The sequence below is a fragment of the Protopterus annectens genome, chromosome 1.part0 (assembly GCF_019279795.1).
Source record: "Protopterus annectens isolate FY-2018-M chromosome 1.part0, PAN1.0, whole genome shotgun sequence".
Lineage (NCBI taxonomy): Eukaryota > Metazoa > Chordata > Ceratodontiformes > Protopteridae > Protopterus > Protopterus annectens.
Window position 1 is genome coordinate 22092849 of NC_056725.1, and position 23750 is coordinate 22116598.

The window sequence follows — 23750 nt, forward strand, 5'->3', positions numbered from 1 at the left end:
CAAAGGTCTATGTTAGGATTAAGTCATATACTCCTATTCCTTTTTAAGTAAAGTGATATGTGGGGCTGGAGGCAATAATGGAGAACATTGGACCCCAGTAGCTTATCTCCATAGGTGTCCAGTGGTATAATGATAGCAACGTTTGACAGTTATTGTAGCATTAGTATAGCTTTGGCAGATTGAAGGATTGCTGGTTTCCTGGCAAAAGTCAGTGCTCAGTTCATTATCAAGGAGCCATGTAACTGAGTTGAAATAGTTAAACATAAATGAAGCATTCTTTTTAAATCTCCCCATCTCCTATTTATCCTCAATGCCAGCAAACCGGTTCATTTACTGATCAAGTCATTCTCACAGCTACATTCAGTCTCACATCCAGTCAGGCTTACTTGTGCTCTACCAATGGCTCTTAAACCATAAACTGCTTCTCAATCCCTCCAAGACCAAAAGTATGCTTTTATGGAACTCTATCCTTGACTTACAGACCCATACCACAGAAAAGGCCTCCAGCTTCAAATTAAATTATGACTTGATCAGTTTTTAAACATCTATTTCCATGTAAACAGAATGAGAGCAAAATAAATTTTCTCCTCTTCTGGGTCAAAAAGCTATCCCCTTTCTATCTCCACCAGCCAGAGCAGCCATCATTAAAGGAGTTCTCCTCCTTCAACTAGAATATGGACTACCTGTTTTTGCATCCACTTTCAAGAAAAAAACACCACCACATACACTAATCTCCAACTGCAACACATCACACTAAAAATGCCAAATGTCTATCCATAAAACAAAAAATATAACCTACGGTTAGGATACAACTAATACAAACTACCCAAGCCCCACACATTTACTCCCTTGCAGCTAAATATTATGAAAACACCTCCTCCTCCTACAACCCGAAACACTACTCAGAAGTCACACCAACTCTCATTACCCCTAGAACCAAACTCCACAACACTGCACATGCTGTGTTACACCCACTCTCATTACCCCTACAACCAAACTCAACAGCACTGCACATGCTCTCTCCTCTCTTGAACCTACTCTTTAGCAAGCTCTCCTCACTGACCAAAAGGAAATCAATACTCACAACAAATTCAGAATGTAAATGAAAAATCACCTCTTTATCTAAGCCAAACACTATCCCTGTCTCTTTTTCCACTTCTCTTCTCATAGAATTACTGAAGGTTGACCCATTTAAGAAAGTAGTGTATATGTAGTGCATGGAGTTCTGTGATTATGCTCCAGTGTTAGGAAAACAGCAACCTAAGTTGATCACTACTCTAGTGACATACGTGATATTAACTTGTATTAGGCATTAAGTGCTTTACTGGCTTTCAAAGCAAATAAAACAGTTTACATTTTTTTTCTGTAACCAGTAGTACATGAAGCAGATAAAGATCAGTGCACTACAAAGAATTATGATCAGATCTCCAATCATAACCTTTATTTGTTCTTGAAATGCATACCAAGATTTTGCTCTTGAGCTTTGCTCTCGATGTGAATTTCTTGGCATCCATGTGTCAAAGACAAGAGAACACGATTACACTCAGAAACCCAGTCAAAATCCTCTTTAGAGAATGGGCAAATTGTACTTTAAACCCTGATTGGAGAATGAACATTCTTCAGCAGTGTGCTAATGTACAGGAAATGTCTGAAAAACAAGTCCATCACTTTATGGCAACAATATTAAGCTTGGACAGTTAAGAAGCAAATGGCTGTCATTTTTCACACTTGGTAAACAGCACTTTGCTGTGCTTGCTTGCATGTAAGACAGTGTGGGATTGTGCGAGAGAGAGATAGAAGATACCACTGTGCAACAGACAGTTCATCAACATAGGCAGTTATTCATTAGGCATTATTAAATTCTTAATTCTTGACATTATTGACTGACTTCGGTGATATAACTAAAGCAAAACCACAGACAGTAAGGGGGGTGGGGGACAGAGTTGCAATGTTTACATTCTCTGTATTTAATTATTTTTTTAATTCATTTGCATACAAGGAGAAATCTGACAAGAAAATGTGACTGTTAACTGGTGTGTTTGTGTGTGTGTGTGTGTTTGTGTGTTTGTGTGTGTTTGTGTGTTTGTGTGTGTGTGTGTGTGTGTGTGTGTGTGTGTGTGTGTGTGTGTGTGTGTGTGTGTGTGTGTGTGTGTAATACAGAATTGTCTATCTCTTAAATGATTTTGAAAGTGCAACAGAGTGCTCAGCAGGGTGCCTGTTATTGTGGAAATGATGCTTTTCCAGGGGTCATTATTTCCATATCCCCACAGCAGCACACACCATGTTGGTCATTATTGCTTGCACGTTGTATATTACTCTGTGTTTGTTTGCTAGAATGTACATATACAGTGTTTCTTTGTAAATAAATGTAACTGCTCTATTGCTTACATTTCTGCCATTTTTTTTATTTGTAAAATATTCTGCATTTCACCTGGGCTGAGTCTGAAACTGGACAATGTTGATCAGTGTAATAACCCAGCAAATAAATACTTGGCAGAAATAGTCTGAAACTTGAAGTATATGTACCATGTATAACAAACATTATACAAGTAAAGTAGTAGTACTGTCCTACTATTCAGTGAACTGACTGAGTCCTACAAGAAGATTTTCTGTAGGTAAGACTGCAAAAGAAGGGTGCAGGTGTAATCAACATGGAATGCGTTATGCCACTGTTGATTGTAATTAACTTTTATTAAGTATTTACTCCAAGGTACAGATGTTATAAGGAGTGTTGTGAAGAAAGGGAATGGGGAAACTGCATTGGAATAGTTTCTGTAGATATTATTTGATTTTTTTCTGAAGTCTGAGAAGTTAGATGAGTCTCTTATGAATGTGTGAATGGCTCATCAAAGTTTAGGTCCTAGTATAGAGAAGCTGTAGTTCTTCTTTTTTTTTTTTTTTTTTTTTTTTGAGTGAATCTGGAAAGAATGCTGGTTGAGATTGCAGTCCAAGATTATAAATTCTTTAATGGTAAGCCTGCTTGTAATGACAAATGAGTTTTAATTTAGTTGTTTGAAAAACGGGGAGATGAGTATTAGATCTGTTCTTTGCTGTAGAGTGCACCATCTCACCTATTTTAGTACTGAGCAGTGACGATCTAGTCTAGGTGGTAGCGAGATGAGGTGGCATATCTTGATGAAGTATATCTGAGTGATAAGTATTTCTTTACAGATAAAGATGTTGTTATTGGAAGTCCATATTCTAACTGGGGAATGAGTATTCCTTTTCTAATTTCTCACTTTCCATACTCATCTGGCAGAGATGAAATTTTCCATACCCAGAAGAGGGTTTGTTGGATGTTTGCTCATGTTCTGCTGATGTGAAGTTGAAAGTTCATGAGATGTTCCAACAATCCTGACATATTTGAATGAGCACATTATTTTCAATGGTTACTGGTTGTGGTCAAGGATGGATGAGTCTGGTAGAACTGTGAAATGTCTGATGGGTTAAAAAGATCATGACTTTAGTTTTGGTTAGATTGGCTATTAGCTGTCTGGCATGTAATTCTTTGGTTATGGTTATCAGGTCTTTTCAAAACGGTTTTCTGATGTTTTGTGAAAGAAGTTTGACTGTAGATGACTACGTCATCTGTGTAAAGAGTCACTGGAAGTGTGAGGCAGACTTCTGGTAGGCTGCTCTTGTAGCAGGAGAGGAAAAATGGACAGACTGAACCCTAAGGGACTCCTCTGTGAGAGGTGAGAGGTACTTTGGAAGAGATGGACATGGTTATTTGTACAGAGTCGATACAGTTTGGCAAGAAGTTGTTGAAGTGGCAGGCTTTATTGGTGATTCCATGGGTTAAGGTATTTGTTTGGAGAAGATTGTGGAGGTTTTATAACTTTTTGATGCATCTCACATCTCTAGAGTTCTGAAGAATGTCTCTGCTGAGGGAGTCTTTCACATTCATTCATAAACTAGATGTGCATTCAGTAATCATAACTTTCTTTTACTGACTTCCTGAATTACATAATAGTAGGACTGTAAAATGCAAATTGTATTTACAATAAGCACATCAGCTAATGATGCATATCAATAAATTGTGGAACATATTTGTTGCTTGAGGCCTTCAGAAAGATCACTAACAGTCAGTTTTCAGTAAATACACATACAGTTTTATTGAATATAAATTAAAAATGGCTTACTTCATCAAATGATGATAAAGCACAGCATAGCACAGTGAATGTTTCACTTATGGATTTTTAATACATCTTTAAACTTCTACAGGTGTTATTCTTATGTTAGTTATTAGCATCTTCTAATAACCTCTCACCATCTTATTTCAACAATGTTTCACTTTTGTCATAATGAAAGGAGCAGATAAAATGGTACTGACATGGTTACATACAGTCCAGCTGCTTACTATTTCCAGAAATTGTGTCTTACATAAATTACTCAATTGGTTAAAGTTCTGTCACTTCTTTTAAGCAGAGTTCCACTTTTTTGTCCCCAAGTTTCTCTTTAAGGTAAACAAACAGTTCCCTTTATTTACCATCTCATTAGGGAAAACAGAGGGGAAATTCCTTTCTCATTGCTAGCTCAGGATATCCAACTCTTAATTGGAGCTCCTGTGTCCTTACTGAGTTTAATTAGCATAGCATGCTGCATTTATCTAGTACTTAGGAGTTCCTTTTCCTCCTGTTTTAAGCTCAACAGCTCAAATTCAATTAAAACCATCTTGGACCTCATAATTCTCTGCACTTCAAACGTTTCTTATTTCCCCTCAAACTCCACTCCCCACTGAACTTCATTGTTATTTTTTAATCTGGAAGTATCCATGGGAAACGGAGCAGGGAAGACCGCTCCTTTTTGTACTGGCAGCCCAAGATATGTAGCACTTAACAGAAGTTCCTCTACCCTGCACGGGCTTTGATTACTGTGGTAGGCTGCACTTAGTCAGCATTTATTTTTCCTCTTTCTTGGTTAAGCTTACAGTTCAAAGGTCTATTAAATCCAAACTTCATACTCATAACTGTCAATTCAGGACTTTTTTCTGTCCTTACATCTGCGACTCAACTCTCCAAACTCCTGAATGCAGCTCATTGCTGTTCCCTTTTAGCTTGTGAGTATAACACACGACGTTGTTTGATTTCTTCTGTCTTTATTTTCCTGCTATGTGACCGTCAGCCAATCCCTTAACCATGTTTCCAGGGCATATGTGTCCAATTTGATGACCTGCTGAATAAAATAAAATGTAAATCAATAAAATGTCTCTGAATTTAAGTTATATGTTTCGTATACCTTACTGGTTTACATAATGTGGTACTACATTTTTCGTGCACTGCTTTGGTTCTTTAAATTTGGCATAGAAAAAAAAAAGAGTAAAGCATTACTTGGTTTCTTAACCAAACATGCTTTCCAGAGATATCATGACCAATTCCAAGTGTAGTATACAGGTCATTTGGTGAAAGTGGAGCCACCAACATTTGGCCAAAATTGTTCCTGGCTACTCTGTATAGGAATGGATAGTTCATAGATCATCATCTTAGCTAATTCACAACACACATTAAGAATGTAAAGCTTGGTAGCTTTAAGAGCTTCTATCACTTGTTTAAGAACTGAAGAATAAGTTAAACGTATTATAAAACAGACAATAAATCTTCCCACACTTGAGAAACACAAATTGTATGCATGCTGAAGTAGTTTACCTGCTTCTGTGGTTGCCAACAAACTTACCTATTTAACTATAGTGCCGAAATTAATAGGTAAAACTCTTAAGCTTTTGCATTTTGTGGTGCAGTGTGTGCCACTTAGCAGTGATACATTTGGAGAATGATTTTTCTGTTTGGACTGTCACACAGAAAAATCTGATATTGGCATTAACTGTACCAGTTTCTTATATCAGCTACAACATGCAAATCATTTACAACAAGGTTAAGGTTATGCACACCACAATGGACAAATGCCCTTTTGGATAGTTACTTATTTTGAATTGTACATCATATTTTTTCCGACCTTATGGGGCAGACATCACAGAGTCATGTGAGTATTCTAGATTTAATCCAGAATTAAAATTGTGATTAATAGCAGTAACATCTTGATAAGTTAGTAGTAAGAACCGCAGAAATTCTCCATAACACACATTTTATATAAAACCAGTATCTTCAAAATATACACCAATTGACAGTTGATCATAGCCAGACACATCACTTGTATCCTCACTGATGACAAATCAATTTGCACTGTTTGCCAGTGGAACTATTTCTTCACGTAGTCTCATTACACAGTGTTATCAGCTAATTTTCAAGACATGCAGATGTGTAACAGGCATTACCTGCTAACCAGTCCCAAAATTTGCCTCATTATTTCATCACCAGATTCAGTGTAGGATGCATATAAGCTTTGTGAATTTTTCATTTGAATTGCCTTTTTCAAAGTACAAGGTCATGCATCCTTTAGAATAAAATGGTAAATAAATTCTTTCAATTTTTTTTTTTTTGTTAGTTGAATATTTTTTTTTTTTTTCAGGGTTGCACAGTGATAGGTTGTACTAGAAGGAGTTGGTTACAGATTTGGCAATTTTGTTTAGTGGGTTAACTCAGATGTAGGTTTGTGAAGACAGAAGAGGTATAGTGTAGTTGCAATGAATAAACTCAAGGATACACCATGACAAATCATGAAAATAGATGAATAAAATCTTGCTTTATTCCAATAAAAACATAAAGTAGGATAAGCGCTTTCGCGTGCGCAGTGCACGCTTCATCAGATCAATTAAATTATGTTAAAACACTTCTTATATAGTAAACTTTAACCAATTAAAAGTCAAAATTAGTTAGCAACAAATTAAACTGATTAATCAATTAAAACCTTCTTACATCAATCAAACTTCTGAGACTAGAATTAAATTGATTTTACTATGCTTCCTGCATTATTTAGATTCATAATCAATGCTCGTAAAACGAGCCTTTTCTTACTCTAATATTAAGAGCCACTTATAACTTCATTCTATAAGTGCCATCGATTTCATATTCATATGGCATGTTCACTTAAAAACCATGCTAAATATTCAGATTATTTTCAACTCATCTAGACGTGCATTTAAAGCACCAGATCCCATTAATTACAGTTTGTTGAAAAACTTCACTCTGTCGCATAATAGACTATCTCAGTAAGGTCACTTCAATGTGCATGACAAATCTTATATAGTACCATTTGTTGAATCATATCGCCAACACATAAAACATGTTAATATTCTATCGTACATATTCATTAAAAATTTTACAAAGACATATGTCTGAGAATCGCAAGATGTAAATATCAGGTCTTTTCCGATTGTAAATAATGAATCAAGCTAATAGACCAAAATGGTCAAATATCGCTCATTCATACATATCATACCTCTGAGTTCTATGTTATTCATCTCATCTTTCCATATATAATAAGATGAAATTAAAACTAACATCATAAAAAGGGACACAGTGATAGGTTGTACTAGAAGGAGTAGGTTACAGATTTGGCAATTTTGTTTAGTGGGTTAACTCAGATGTAGGTTTGTGAAGACAGAAGAGGTATAGTGTAGTGTGAGCACTAACAGAGTTGTCAGTAGCAACTCTACTATAATCTATGAGATGAGGTGTAGCTCTATACAGCATACCAAATTTTACCTTAGTCTTCTGGACTATACTTTCTATATGTTTGGTCAGATTTGACAGTGTTGTCCATGATGACATCTAATAGTTTGGTGTGCTGTACTTATTCAATTTTAGTGGCATTAATTGGGATTCTAGACAAGTTTAACTTTTGAGATGCTTGTTGGGTAGTAGTAAATAGTTTAGTCTTATTGGGGTTTAGGAGAAGCTGTGATTGTTGGAGCCAAGCCTCTATAGAAAGTAATGCTTCTTGAGAGTCTGTGTTTGCAAATTAATAAGATCCCAAACAGAGCATTACCAATATTGTTTCATCAACAAGCAGTGTTTTTAGTGGTAAGCAATTGTACAGCTTTAGTGTGTGTTGAGATTAGTTAGGTGGCACACAATATTGTACAGTTGTAGTGTGGTTACTAATAACTCAAATTATGCAGGTAGGATGATGATGACACATGGTTTCTGGGAGCGTGACAGTGTGTGTTCGCAGTGTCATTGGAGCAACAGGTAGCACACTCACCTTTGGTGCTGGAAGACCAGAAGGCTGTGGGTTTTATTCCCATTTTGATTGCCTAAACTGCTGACTCTGCAGTGCAGTATTATGGGGGTGCTGCACTCATGAGTGAGTTATCCTTAAGATTAGATGTCAAATTAGGGTCCTGTCTGCTTGAGTTGGTGGTAGCTCAGGTGGATATAAGACCCCATGGCACCTGTAGGAGTAGGGGAAGTTACCTGATGGCCTTGCCAAATTTCCACTAGAAGCATAAATGCCATCTCAGGTCTGACCCAAAAAGAAGCCACCAACCTAAGTAGTACTAACCTGGTTAACAAAGGATAAATAAAAACAAAATAAATGCATGTTATATTTTCTGGGTTTGTACATAATATCCACTTTAAATTGCAAGCCTTCCAAGAGCCTGTATCGTGTCTTGTAAGATTGACTAGCTGGGTAAAATTGTAGAATAAGCTAACTTCAGGGTGACACAAGCATGAAGAAAAAGGAAAAGCCCAGGAATTATACAACAGTCAATATAAGGAACGTTTACTGATATAATTTAGCTGATTGTACCACTGACAAAAACAGCAGTATTTCAGCACATGAGTGTGTAGGCAGCAATAACCCTTATAGCACTTGTATATCTCAAATGTGTGGCTGTTTATCTGTATATACATATGTTTACCTACCTCTGAAAACAATATGGTAATTGTGCAATTTCTTCACAGTTAAAAGTGATGTGCCCTCTCAGAAAAACTCCCATTCTACTGTGACAGTGTGTGACTAGAGCCAAACTATATTTAGAAATGCAGTTGTTGGGTCTTTCGGCTTATCCTGGTTAGGGGTCGCCACAGCGGAACTCCGGTCCGCTAATGTTTGGTAGTGGATTTTTACATGCCGAGTTACCAGCCCTGATGCACAACCTTCAACAAAGGCATGCCCATTCATGCATGTCTCCACACACAAGACGCTCTAGCTGAGAATCGAACGCGACAACATCTTGCTGAGAGGCGACAACGCTACCACAGCACCACTACCACGGGTTTAGAAATGCAGTGAAGACATAAATTCAGTTCAAAACAAGCATTGACACGTTTACTTTTTCTCACATAGAGGGAATATGTTTTGTGTGTTGACATGTACAAATAATAAGAGCACACATACACGTTTTATAATACAAAACGAAAAACACTATTTTCTTCTCCCTTATTAATGTTTTCCAGTATTTGAAATGCTATTACAAAGAGGAAAACAAAAGGAAAACCATTACAAGGAATTGTGGTTTGATGCTCATCAATTCAGTATCTAGCTGTTCTGTTACCTGTGCAGGTTAAATGTTATCTACAGCTAACATTGCTATATTTGTTAAACAATATGGTATCTTTTAATGCACATTCTACGAGGAGGCCTACATGGCCATTAAAAACTTAGGTTGTTAAGTCTGAACAAATGGTTAAGACTTGGTCTATATTTCAAAAAGCAAGCTCTTATTTTATTTCTTATTTTTTAGGAGTGTGCAAGTGTTAGTGAAATGCCCAGTTCTTTTGTCCCAACTGTCACTGCCATAACAACCAGTCAAGATCTACAGTGGCTTGTACAGCCAACTTTGATATCATCTGTTGCACAATCACAGCCTCTGGGACAGACCATGTCTCATACTCCTGCCCTTGATATCTATGACCTTCCAGGGACCAGCTACTCAAGTCCTGGAATGACCACATCTGCAACTGGTGAAAGTTCTGTGCGAGTCACCCGCAGTCGACCAAGAAGAGCCCATGATGAAACGGTGAGTTGTACTGTATATTTGTAACTGAGTATTAGTCACATGGTTTATGGTAGTAATAAAACATTTTTTAAGGTACACACAGACACATACATGTATGTATGTGTGATTATGTATGTATGTATATGTGTATATATGTGTGTGTGTATGTGTGTGTGTATATATATATATATATATATATATATATATATATATATATATACACATACATACATACATACATAAAGAGGCACTGACACTGTGGTATTTTGAAGGAAACTTTGACTTAATGGGAAATTGCTTCATTTATGAAGTGTCCCTACTTTTTAGTTTGCATCTATTATTTCCTGCATTTGTAAATTAAATGTCCATTTTATAAATCTATATATTTTTGTTGACTGGGTTAGTCCCACTAGGCTAGTAGCCCATTTTCAGGGAAGACCCGAGGTGGTATTTATACTACTAAGGGAAATTTGTCCAGGGCATCAGGGAACTTCCCCTCTTTTCTATAGATGCCTTGGGATCTTTTACATCCACCGGAGCTACCACCAACTCATACAGTTTAACGTCACACCCAAGTTTTAAGACATGTTTTATATTGTACATTATTATTTAAGCTTTTGGACATATTTGAACTAATAGACCTAGTTTACCTTGCATGCTGTGCACCTTTTGCCTATTTCTGCTCTTTTTTTTTCAGAATTGCAAATGACACTCCTTCTGCTTGAACTTTTGCACATGCCACATTTACCACAGTAATGAAAACAATGTGATGGGCAGACTGTTGGGGAATAAAAAGTCAATGAAATTTATTCAACTATCATGTGATGTCTGCACACAGTTTCAATAACAGCATGGTAAACAGAGAATGCCTCCAAAATAGCAACTGTAGCAATTATTATTGCAGCCATAAAACTGAGACTAATCCAGCAAGCTGTGAATAGATGCTTTATATTGACCATCCTAAGTCTTAACTACCTCTGCCTCCAATTACATGCTCTGTGAGTGAAAGTGATTACTAGCAATTTCACATCACTCAAGAAAGCAAACTTCTGTCTTTGGCCTTGTCTAGTTACAAAGAATGTTTTCATCATTCCCAAGGGTCCTACTTCTCCCTCACGTTCTGCATTTAGAGAGGGAGAGAGAGAGTGATGTATAAAACCCATTGCAGGAAGAAGTCTCAAGTTTTGTTTACTTTAGTTACTGTGATTAGGCAAAATAGTATTTGCAAAGAGAAAACACAAACATATTTTCACCTCTAAAAAGTTGCCCAGATAGAAAACAGCATGTGTTTCCAGTCCTTCAAAGATGGATTTGTTTCTTGGCACAGGAAAGAATCTCTGCTCTGTGTCAAAAAGAAAACTTCACTTTCAGCCCTTCTCCCCCTTTAATGAGAGGCCGAAGTCTCAGATTTCTCTACTCCATATGAATTTTCCATCCATGTGAGAGGAAAACATCTCTACCATACAAATGAGTCCCTCTGTAAATGAGTAGCAAATGACTCTGACTAGTAGGGGTAGAATCATGTCTTCTAGCCCCTTACAGCAGATAATTTCAGTTTACAAACATTGCCAGCTGTACATCTTAAAGTAATCTGTTCAGTAGCCAATCATATCCGAGTAAATGTAGTCCTTTATCCAAAGTGGTATAGGTGCATTAGCTCAACTCAGAAAATGGTATTTTCACATCAAAACACAAAAAAAATGGTTGGAAAGTAATATTTTTCCTCAGTTAGGATCCACTGTGCCCCAGTGTTCCCCTCATAGCATGCATCATTTGGTTCCATACATTACTGGATGGGTTGAGGGGGTCAGATAACCTCTCCAGAATGGCAGTCATGTTACCAGGCCCTGATTCTTCATGGTTACTGTGACGCCCATGCACTGGCCCAGTAATCAAGGAGCCTCAATCCTCATCACTAACACCAGTGAGGGGCATCCACATTGGGAGGATAACAAGTACACACAGTAAAGTACAATTTCCCTTAAGAGCACACAGAGATCAGTCAATCTGGGATTGGTTTCTCCCTTTCTCTCCAGATCTCCAATAAGACTCCCCACTGATACAGCTATATGGTTCAGATCTCAGCCTAGTAGTCAAGCCAAAACCTAGTACTTTCTCATGTCCCTGCCCAAGTAGCTGACACACACACACACACTTTGAGATTTGATTTATGTATAAACACACACACTCCTGGGGAAGGCTGGCACAGGTTCTCCAGCTATGCCCCCTTCTGCCCAGGCTATAAAGTAGTAATCCACTGCCACCAACTACCCTTATCAGCTACTATAAAGCCCTTTACCAAATGGTATCCAATTTTACTGTGCAATATTATTATTATCCAATTAGTAAGTGTGACGAACAGCAAGGCTATTGGGGTGGCTTTGTACAGTATCACCAAATACATGCAAGTACTCTAGAGCTTAAATTATCTCTACACTAAACAGCCACAGGTGAAAGGTTTAAAAATATTTAATAATAAATAAAAACACATGACAAAACTTATTACTCAAACACAATGACATTACAGAGTTTAGAAATCACAGGTGAAAGGTTTAAAAATATTTAATAATAAATAAAAACACATGACAAAACTTATTACTTAAACACAATGACATTACAGAGTTTAGAAATCACAGGAAATACTATAAAACAATATTGTAGGATACTCTGACAAATATAGAAAACAGCTAGACTAATCAGGCTAAGTTCCTATCTAACTAAAAATCACTGTTCTAAATACTACTTACATACATACAGAGCAAGCAAGTGCTGGTGAGTAGATGTTCTTACTAGATCCAAGACCAGATACAAAATGCTCTTCTTATTTATTTATTTTTTTATTTTATTTTACATTTGTTGACCGGGATAGTCTGACTGGATATATGTCCATTTTCAGCAGAGGCCCGGGGAGAAAAGCTCCAAGGCATAAAAAAAATGAAAAAAAAGAACATAGTGATCACATCAAAGCTGCAAGACATAAAAAAATGAAAAACACATAGTGATCACATCATAACAATATAAACATCATTGGTAGTCATAGTTAAAAACATTTTGTAAAATAGATAAACACAAGAAACAAAGATTTTTTTTCTTTTTTATATTGGTTCCCTAGGAAGTGTGTTTCTTCAGTAGATTAGTAGAGAGAGAAAACAAAACAGTAGGGAGGTATTCCAGCTGGGAAAGGTAGTCAGGCGAGATGAATAGTGTAAAGTCTGGGTTGGTGCAAGGGCATATAACCATTGTCATTCTAGGAAGAGTTTTAGTTGCTTCTTAAACAGTGGGGTGGATGAGAGGGATGTTAGTTCACTTGTAAGCTTGTTCCAGGTGTTACCAACAGAGTTAGTGAACAGGCAATCCCCACATTTGTTGTTGGATTTTAAGGTAGATACTAGTACCCTATTTGCAGATCTTAGGGTTGTTAGGTTTTTGTATTGGCTAATAAGGTTGCAGAGAATGGGAGTATTTGTGAGATGATGCAGAATCTTATGAATGATTGTAAGTTGCTGTATAAGAAGCTGACTTTGTAGTTCCAGCCATCCTAATAGTTTGAGATTCTGGCAGTGATGGGTTCTAAATGGGGATCCAGTGGCAAATCTGGCTATGTTATTATAAGATGTTGCCAGTTTGCTGATATTGCTTTTGGAGAGGTTGGTATAGATTGGGAAGGCATAGAGAAGGGTGGAGATTAGGTGTGTTTGGGCGATAGTAGACCTAGCTGAAGATGTGAAAAATGGTTTGAGTCTATAAAGGGAACCAAGTTTTCTACTAACTGATCTAATAGTTAGGTTAATTTGTTTGTCAAAGTTCAAATTATTATCAATAGTCACTCCTAGCAGTTTGGTGGTCAAGTCAGGAGCTATTTTAGTCCCGTTATTGGATGAGACTAAAGTTAATAGCAGGGGACTTTGAAGTGGGAGAGAACAATAATAATTAGTTTTTTGGGGGGTTAAGGAAGAGACAGCATTGATGGAACCAGTTTTCGACTAAGTTAAATACTGTTTATGTCTTGGTTTGAAGCTCTGCAGGTGACGAGGTGCTACATAATAATGTCGAGCCGTCGGCGTATTGTATACAGGTGGCCTGTGGGATGGATGTTTTCAGATCATTAATGAAAATAGTAAAGAGGAGGGGTCCCAGAATGGTGCCTTGAGGGACACCAAGGGGGATGGGGAGTTGAGTGGATAGTGTTTTGTCCCAGAGTAGGACTTAAACCACTGGACTGTTTGGGTGTCAAATGAGAAAGACCTTAGGACACCTGACAATAGTTGATGATTCACCATGTCAAATGTTTTAGAGAGGTCAATGAAGAGGGCTGAGGACAGTAAGTTGTTACGGTTTTTATTAATGCAGTCTGAAAAGGATAGGAGTGCTGTTGTAGTACTGTGGAATGGCCTAAAACCATGCTGGCAGTCCACTAGTAGGTGGTTTTGGAGGAGATGACCGAGTAACTGATGATGAATACATTTCTCCATAATTTTTGCTAATGGGGAAAGTAGGGCTATGGGGCAGAAGTTAGAGAGTTCATTTGAGTTACCTCCCTTGTGGAGTGGAATAATATGTGATACTTTCCATAGATGGGGGATAGAGCATTCTGTTATGGTTCTGTCAATTAGTATAGAAATTGGGTAGGCAAGTACTCCAGCTGCCATTTGCAGGTATTCAGCTGGTAGGAGGTCAGCTGATGGAGTGCAGGGTTTATGTTTGAAAAATAGGTTGCATATAAGAGATGTTGGGACAGATTTGAGGTGTAATATGTGGGGTAAGTTGGTTGGCAGGGGGTGACTCAGCAGTAGTAACGGGTGGTATGGGCGATAAGGTATTGGCTATTGATTGGACTGTTCTAGAGAAATATTTGTTAAAAATATCAGCAATTTGGCTGGGAGAGTTTTGACTCAAATTAGTGGGGGTATGTGTTTTGGAGTGTCCAGGGTAGAGCAATTTATTCCGGACCAGAATTTTTTGTGCCTTTACTCCTTGATGCTAGTTGTACTATGTTAGTCTGCAGCATTACTGTATTGCATTTTTAACATGTATTAGTTTTATGTTTCTGTGCTGTCTTGTATTCCTACTGCATTAGTTTATTCTTGGAGCTCATCTCCCTGGGCCTCTACTGAAAATGGACATGTATCCAGTTGGACTAGCCCGGTGAACAAATGTAAAATAAAATAATAAATACAAATGTTTGTGGGTTTTGATGTTGGGTCTGTTAGAATGTGAGGTAATAGTTTTTTTTATCAAGGAATATTATTTTTTTGTGACATTTCTAAGCTGCCTAAAGTTTAGGTGATCAGTAGAGTTTTTAGTATGTCTCCATTTGGTCCAGGCTTTATTTCTCTGTCTCATTTTTTGCCTTGTTTCATTGTGAACCAAGGAGCTGGTTCGTTCCTAATTCTAACAGTGCGAGAGGGAGCATGGTGTTCCAGAATTTATTGTTAAAGTATGAGACTGCTTCATCAAGAGGTAGGGATTTTAGGGGCAACCAAATGTAAGCTTTAAGCTCAGCTTGAAAGTTAACTGGGTTTAGATTTTTCTTGTTATGTGTAGTTCTACAGTTAATTTGGTTGGGGATTGAGGTCTTTTGTCTGGATATGAAGGTCAGAGAGTGGCCACTAATCTCATCAGGGAGTAAGCCTGTTTTGTATAATTGGGGATTACTGTTCACTAGTATCCAATCTAAGGTGGTTTGTTTGTTGCTAGGTTTATGGGTTCTGGTAGGGGTGGTGATAGTTTGGTCTTCTTTCTTTCTAAGATGACCCTTACATTGATAATACACAGTACTGCTGAGTTATTTCAGATTACATCATTCTTGACAACTCTGCTGAGGTTTCCCAGGCTCACAGAACTCCACATTTAATATATCTTTGTAATCTTTCACCTGCCAGGAAGCTGCACAACAAAGGACACTTTACATGTAAAATCTAGTAATTATCTCTGTCTTAAAACAATAGAAAGAATTTCCGAGTTCAGACATCCTGTCTCCAAGCTAGAGATCACAGCTTTAAAATTCTTTACTTAATAGCTTTCTTCCAGAAGAGTGCACTGTGGTAACATTTTTAAGCTCAGTATAACATATAGTTTAATCATAACATATAGTTGTCTTTACATTTGTAATAACAAGCCTGTGGATTATATTAATATTTACAAATGACAGAATTATTTTCAAAATTCTATTTAGCTAGGCTGGCAGCCTTTCAGTTTATCACAGTTACCTCAAAGGTGGCCAGAATCTCTTGCCTTGTCTATCCTGTCCTTGGGCATATCCACTTTAGATACTGGGCATATGTTTGACTTTGACAACTCTTTCAAATTCTAGAAGCCAAGAAAAATCTTAAGGAGCCATCCATCCTAGCAACCAAGACAGTTGGACTGCTCCATTCATTATGGGACTTCTTAGAAGCTTCCAATTTAACCAGATAGGTCTGAAAAATTTATGTTTCTCCATAAGAATTTCACTTCTTGTTTTTGCATATTTGACAAATCTCATCTACTTGAATAGTTGAGATAGTATTCCCTGGTAACTTACTCTTAGAATCAAATTTACTAACTACAGACTCTTCAGTTTCCAGTCAAGGTTTTAACACATTGTTGTGATACATCTGCTCTGATCTTCTCTTTCCAGTTTGTGTAATTTTGTAGTTCTATTTGTTCATGTCAAATGGTCCTTGGCATCCTGCTATATTTATTTTCTGCAGAGAAGTCTAACATTAACATTTTACCCTGCTTTAAATTCCCTAAGTATGATATTCTTGTTATCTGCCCAGATTTATTTCTTGTACCCTTTACAGATGTTCCTTCATTACTGGAATAACAGTTTTCAGACCCTCATTCCAATTTCTGTAGTGTGCAATTCTGTCTTTAAATGGGGAGCCTCCTCATCTTCATCGGCTGGCCTTGGTGATGGCTTCATACAGCAACTCAGATGGGTAAATCTTGTTGAAGCTTTGGGTACCTTTCATATAAACAGGAGCTAAGGAAGAAACTGACAACTTCAACTATTAATAATTTGTTCCATGGCCCTCTCTGCAGCACAGACTTAAGAGTTTTATTAAAGTACTCTACTAACCCATCTATTAGAGTAGTGCATCAGAGCTGTTAACTGTTTTACTTTAAAATACCGGCAAAGCTGATATATTAACCCAGACTTAAATGGCATTTTTCTTTGGATACACCTGCCTGGAGAAATGTAATAGTAGCTTTTTAGCTATTGAATTGGCATTGACTTTTTACAGTGGCAGTGCTTTAGGAAATTGTGTAGCATATAATCCACCAAGTAAAAAAACAGTCTGACCAACCCAGCTAAAAACATATACTTAATAACTTATATTTAATAACAGTTAAAACAACAAACGGAGAAGATTAGCACTTTCACACAAATACTTCACTGTAGCATTGTAAATCACCAGAATGTATTGTTAGCCATTCTTAAACTTTACTAATGGGCCTACAATTGCCAGAGCAGGTATTCCAGTTTATCAGAACTGTGTACATTTAACAGCATGTTAGGCTGATGCTTTTCTCTCTCACACTAAAAATAATGGTTCTGAAGAAACTCCTAGTAACAGTGACAAAGGACAGACTCTGTGTTATAAATGTGCACCCAAAATAAAGAAAATAATAACAGTGAATATTTGTAACAGATTATCAGCCTGCTGTCATCCATCTCTCTCTTATTAGTAGTATAGTCAGAACTGTGGGCTCTTAGTCGTGTGGCAGAACCGTGGACTCAGCGTGGCAGACTACTGTTGCTGCCCTTCTCCAGTCTTACTTGGCATACATTCTCACAAGATTGTGAGTTTCTTACAGGGTGTCACCCTGCTGTTTCTGTCCTTTTCTCACTTAGTCAGGTCACAGATTATCTAACCGCGCTCCCCCTCCCAGCACTTTCTATATTGTCTTGAACTGGGAGAAATCTTTACCTGTTACATCATCCTGTGTTAGAGCAGGAATTAAACTTAGAGGATGTAGTACTTTACCTGCCACATGTTTTATGCTTTATTTGAACACAGTTTTAAACATAATGATGAAAAATAAGAGTAAACTACCAAGTCTCAATCCCTTATATGTTTCACTATACTCGTTGTCCCCATTTTGTAGGAAAGTTTCTATTTTTAGACTTTATTTACACATGCACATGTAACTATTCGGGAAGTATGAGATTATTTTCAGGCTTGATTTACACCTTCACACAATATTTGGGACCCCTCCTCATCACACTGTCTTTGATAATGTGCTTATATTTTTCCACAGTTTTTATCACTCTGTTTTTAATCAGGTGTTGCAGTAGTATCTCACATTCCTATTGGAAGCATTAAGAGTTGTTTGCTATTCGCTGTTCAGATTTTATGCTAATTAGACATCTAGATTTTTGGCTGGAAGTGCGTACTTTTCAAGGGCCTTTGTATCCATTTTCAATGTATGCATACTGAAAGGTATAATGGGGTTTAAAATCCCTTATGAAAAATGTGAAAATAAAAATAGATAGAAATGAAAAATGCTTGAAAATATTTTATAATACTAATAATTTTGATTGTACATCTTTGCCATCCAGTTGTCCTTGTACAGAAATAGCAACCAAAAGTGTATATATTCCAAACAACGAACCACTCCCATGCCAAACAGGCATGCACATCCCTGCTGTTGTATGATGCATACACACAGGAGGGGCGTGCACATCCCTGCTGTTGTATGATGCATACACACAGGAGGGGCGTGCACATCCCTGCTGTTTAATGATGTGTGCACACAGGAGGGGCGTGCACATCCCTGCTGTTTAATGATGTGTGCACACAGGAGGGGCGTGCACATCCCTGCTGTTTAATGATGCATACACACAGGAGGGGTGTGCACATCCCTGCTGTTTAATGATGCATACACACAGGAGGGGCGTGCACATCCCTGCTGTTTAATGATGCGTGCACACAGGAGGGGCGTGCACATCCCTGCTGTTTAATGATGCGTGCACACAGGAGGGGCGTGCACATCCCTACTGTTTAATGATGCATACACACAGGAGGGGCGTGCACATCCCTGCTGTTTAATGATGCATACACACAGGAGGGGCGTGCACATCCCTGCTGTTAAATGATGCATACACACAGGAGGGGCGTGCACATCCCTGCTGTTTAATGATGCATACACACAGGAGGGGCGTGCACATCCCTGCTGTTTAATGATGCATACACACAGGAGGGGCGTGCACATCCCTGCTGTTTAATGATGCATACACACAGGAGGGGCGTGCACATCCCTGCTGTTTAATGATGCGTGCACATCCCTGCTGTTTAATGATGCGTGCACACAGGAGGGGCGTGCACATCCCTACTGTTTAATGATGCATACACACAGGAGGGGCGTGCACATCCCTGCTGTTTAATGATGCATACACACAGGAGGGGCGTGCACATCCCTGCTGTTTAATGATGCATACACACAGGAGGGGCGTGCACATCCCTGCTGTTTAATGATGCGTGCACACAGGAGGGGCATGCACATCCCTGCTGTTTAATGATGCGTGCACACAGGAGGGGCGTGCACATCCCTGCTGTTTAATGATGCGTGCACACAGGAGGGGCGTGCACATCCCTGCTGTTTAATGATGCGTGCACACAGGAGGGGCGTGCACATCCCTGCTGTTTAATGATGCGTGCACACAGGAGGGGCGTGCACATCCGTGCTGTTTAATGATGCATACACACAGGAGGGGCGTGCACATCCGTGCTGTTTAATGATGCATACACACAGGAGGGGCGTGCACATCCCTGCTGTTTAATGATGTGTGCACACAGGAGGGGCGTGCACATCCCTGCTGTTTAATGATGCGTGGACACAGGAGGGGCGTGCACAGCCCTGCTGTTTAGTGATGCGTGCACACAGGAGGGGTGTGCACATCCCTGCTGTTTAATGATGCGTGCACACAGGAGGGGCGTGCACATCCGTGCTGTTTAATGATGCGTGCACACAGGAGGGGCGTGCACATCCGTGCTGTTTAATGATGCGTGCACACAGGAGGGGCGTGCACATCCCTGCTGTTTAGTGATGCTTGCACACAGGAGGGGCGTGCACATCCCTGCTGTTTAGTGATGCATGCACACAGGAGGGGCGTGCACATCCATGTTATGCTTCGTGCATTTCTGCTTCCATCGTACATGCAGTGTTGCTGTGCTGCACAGTAAGTCATTTGCTGCACTTTCTGCTGCTATATAGTTTGAATTAAGACTGCATGGATTCTTATCCACTGTTTTTTTAGGATCTCTTGTTCAGCTCTAAAACCACTCTGGTTTATCCCATCAGCTGTACAGCAAAATATATTTGTTGGCATTAAAACAAACATGAAGGATGGAGTAAAAATTCTGATAGAGAACTGGTTGTAAAGTAAATGTTTTTTTGTAAATACGCAACATTTTGACCTAGGTGGGATGTTCTTAAAGTTTCAGTTTTTGAGTTCTGCTCTATTCAATATTCATGTAAATAATACATATTAAGTAAGAAAATAAGCCTGGTCAAATATGTTAATTTAAAGATAAATATAGTGATTACAAAGTATGAGAAGGAAGGTTCCAGCAGTACCAAAACAAACTTTATGGTAATTTTTAAGTGAAGTATTTAGTAATTTCAGCTGAACAGCACATGAATAATAAATGTAATTATATAACTGGTGAAAAGACAGTTTAAAAGATTAAGATCAATAAAGACTTTGGAATAATATGTGGATAAGAAATGTTTACCCAGCATGTGAATGGATTAATCACAGATGCAAAGGATGATCCGATGCATTTGAAATTCCTGTCTTTTAGATGTAAAGAAACACTTGTACCCATTCTTAATACAATGGTGAAAAATTACTTGGAATGTTCAGGAACGTTTCACAGCCGTTGTACACTATGACAAGTAAGAAATTAGTATACAAAGGATTTCTCAAAACCTCTTGAAAGAATGAGAAATTTGGGTAACCGTTTGAAAGGCCCAGACTCGTTAGTGAGACTGAATGACTGAAAATATTGACTTACATATAGTAACTGAAATTGCTGGTGCTCAGAATATTCCCTTTTCTCTGAGGTTTGACAGTCTCACAGCTAGTATATACAAGTCTGGGGGTGTCAGGGGCTTGCCCTGCAAAATAAAAAGAAAAAAATTGAATTGGAAACATGACCAACATTCATTGTTCTCCTCATACCTCTCAACAGTCCAGATTTTTGCATCATATTTTTGATTTGTACCTCATAAAATGTGTTTTTCTGGCAAATCACTGAAGATTAAATTCCATAAATAAGGACAGGCATTTGAGGTTTAGACTGTATATCCTTCAGAAAATGCATGGCAACATAAATATTTAATTTTAGCAGCTTTCTAAGTCTATAAGGGCAATATTTAAAAACGGTCCCTTTTAATTGTCCTTTGCCCCCCCATTGTTTTTGGCTTTCTGCAGATTTCTTGTGCTAAGAGGGTGAGAGCTCTCTCCTGTTTTCGTTTTTATAAGCATTTTTTGTGGTACATTTCTACAAGTAGCTAAAATATGGGCTGTAAAGAAATGCTTTACAAGTTTGGTTTATGTTTACGGAGATGAAGAAAAGATTACGTTTAGTATTTAAAGCTTTTAAGAACGTTCACTTAGAGAATAAAGTAAAACTTGGAAGCAGAACAATTGCATGGAACTGAATGGGTGCTTGCTCAGCTTTATCAAATGTCATTCTTAAACAGATAAGAAAGGACTGAAGTAGCTCCTATGAAGGATAGACAGGTAGGAACTGATCAACATTTTAGAAGAGTATTAGATGAATATATAGGGATAGTGACATACAATCATAAAAGCCACACCAGAACTATCATGTACATCTTTTATGGTGGCAGCCACATTGTTTATTTGGAATTTTACTGTACAAAGAAATGGAACTGCACTGCAGTGTGTCCTACACCAATGTGCTGACTTGCACTGCTGTGCCGTTTAGTCATTCATGTTCATTGACATTGCTAAGAGAGCAACATGTCACGAGCTGGAAACATGCCTGATTATGACTTGCTCCACATCGATGAACTGAAACAACATGCTGGAGTACGCATCACCTGTAGTAGTAACGCAGGTATTACTAGGACCACATGGATGAACTGACTGACCACCCCCTCAAAAACACACATGCATACGGTCACAATAGCTATTCACACACACACTCGCGCTGCCCAGCTCTCTATCACATCATGCACATACACTCCCATTCATACAGACCACAACTTGTCTACATCAGTACTCTATGCAAGGTAAAGCTAGCCACTTCACCTTGCACAGATTCTCACTATTGAAGTGCACAGGTGTGCAAGACAGGATTGCCACATACACTTACTCATTTGGACCCCTGCACTGCACAGCACTTCCATAGCACAAGTTCCATAGTATACCCCACAGTACACAAGACTTTCAACAGGGCAGAGTTCTGTGAAGTTCATTCCATAGACCCACCCCACAGACTATCACATGGAGCATTATGCAACTCATTGCGTAAAAATGCTACCTGATGTTTCCAGGCATCAAGCTGGGGATGTCTGAATCAGAACAATCTTGCGAGATACAGCAGACAACTTTCAGTCATCCCAAGTAGTTGATAAAGTCACTGAAGCGCAGCCTAGATTTGTATGTATTGTGAACACTGTTTGGCGTTGCAGCACTGCTGCTTTGCTTATTTTTGTTCTCTACAAAGCTGTACCTCCCTACTACAACCTAAAGGGTGCCTCCCCAACCCCCATGTCTGACTCCTTTGTGTGTAAGGCTTATACTGCAGCTCCACGTAGTTCTATATTTATTATTCTAAATCTGAACGTAATTTATCCAGTACAGATTATAATTTGGTAATGCACTCTTTTTCTCCCATCAAATAAAATTCAAATCCATGCAGACTCAGAAATTTCCCATAAGGTATTCATCAGACAAGCGTGTATCACTGCAACAGACAGACCTAAAAGAAACCGAAAGATGAGCTGCTGTTAATATGTACAACATTTATGCAAGAAAGAAACTGGATGGAAATAATGATTTGGTAACCTATCAAATTCTCAGTCAGTATGCAGACTTTTGAAACACTAGTATTAAAATAGCACAAAGAACTTTGAAGCAAAGGTGACTGGAACAATGGGTTACTGTTTTGTTGATTAAAATTTAGTTATCAAGAGTTAATTAATATGTGGTGTAAGTGCAGCAAAACACAAGGTGCAAAATGTTTAATTTTTAGGGTCATATGATTAATTTTTGAGATCAGATAATTCCACATTAAGCTTTTATCCTACACTTAGGATTTAACAAAATTAAAATTAAATATAATGATGCGTGTCAGTATTGGTCCCAGAAAGTGAATTACATCAAACAAATACATAATAATATCCAGCACTTTACTAAGATTTTCCATAACATTAGAGGAGAAATTACGTTCAGATATAGAATAGTAAATAGAGAAATGCACAGAGCTGCAGCATAAGTCCTACACATGAAGGAGTCAAACCTGGGGGTTGCAGAGGCACCCTTTAGACAGTGGTAGGGAGGTGGAGCTTTACAGACAACAAACATAAGCAAAGCAAGCAGTACTGTAAGGCCAAAGCACTGCAAGCATTTGCAGCAGGTACCAGAGAGAGAATGCGGTAACGCTTCTGCACCTATAATGAATGTCATCAAGAATGCATGTTGCAGGCTGTGTCATTGATACATAATAGTGTGAAATCCGTGGTATTAGACATCAAGAATGACAATATGAACAAGAACAGAAGCACCTTGTTACAAGTGAGCTGAGTTAGTTGGAACATTGCATTAATTTCACAGATAACCACGACACTGATACCTTCATAGGAAATGCACAATAAATAAACTAACCCTGATATGACAGTATTGATCATAATAGTTGCAGGTGTCTGCATGCAGCTGATTTTGCCC

The 23750-nt window shown here is 38.3% G+C and overlaps 1 protein-coding gene across 3 annotated transcripts in view; it reads left to right on the plus strand.

Annotated features, from left to right (window-relative positions):
- Positions 1–23750, plus strand: part of FOSB (FosB proto-oncogene, AP-1 transcription factor subunit) — a 35727-nt gene that overhangs the window by 5778 nt on the left and 6199 nt on the right. For all 3 annotated transcript variants that reach the window (XM_044079300.1, XM_044079165.1, XM_044079230.1), the window contains exon 2: positions 9587–9862. In XM_044079300.1, the coding sequence (XP_043935235.1) occupies positions 9587–9862 (276 nt within the window). The remainder of the gene's footprint in view (positions 1–9586; positions 9863–23750) is intronic.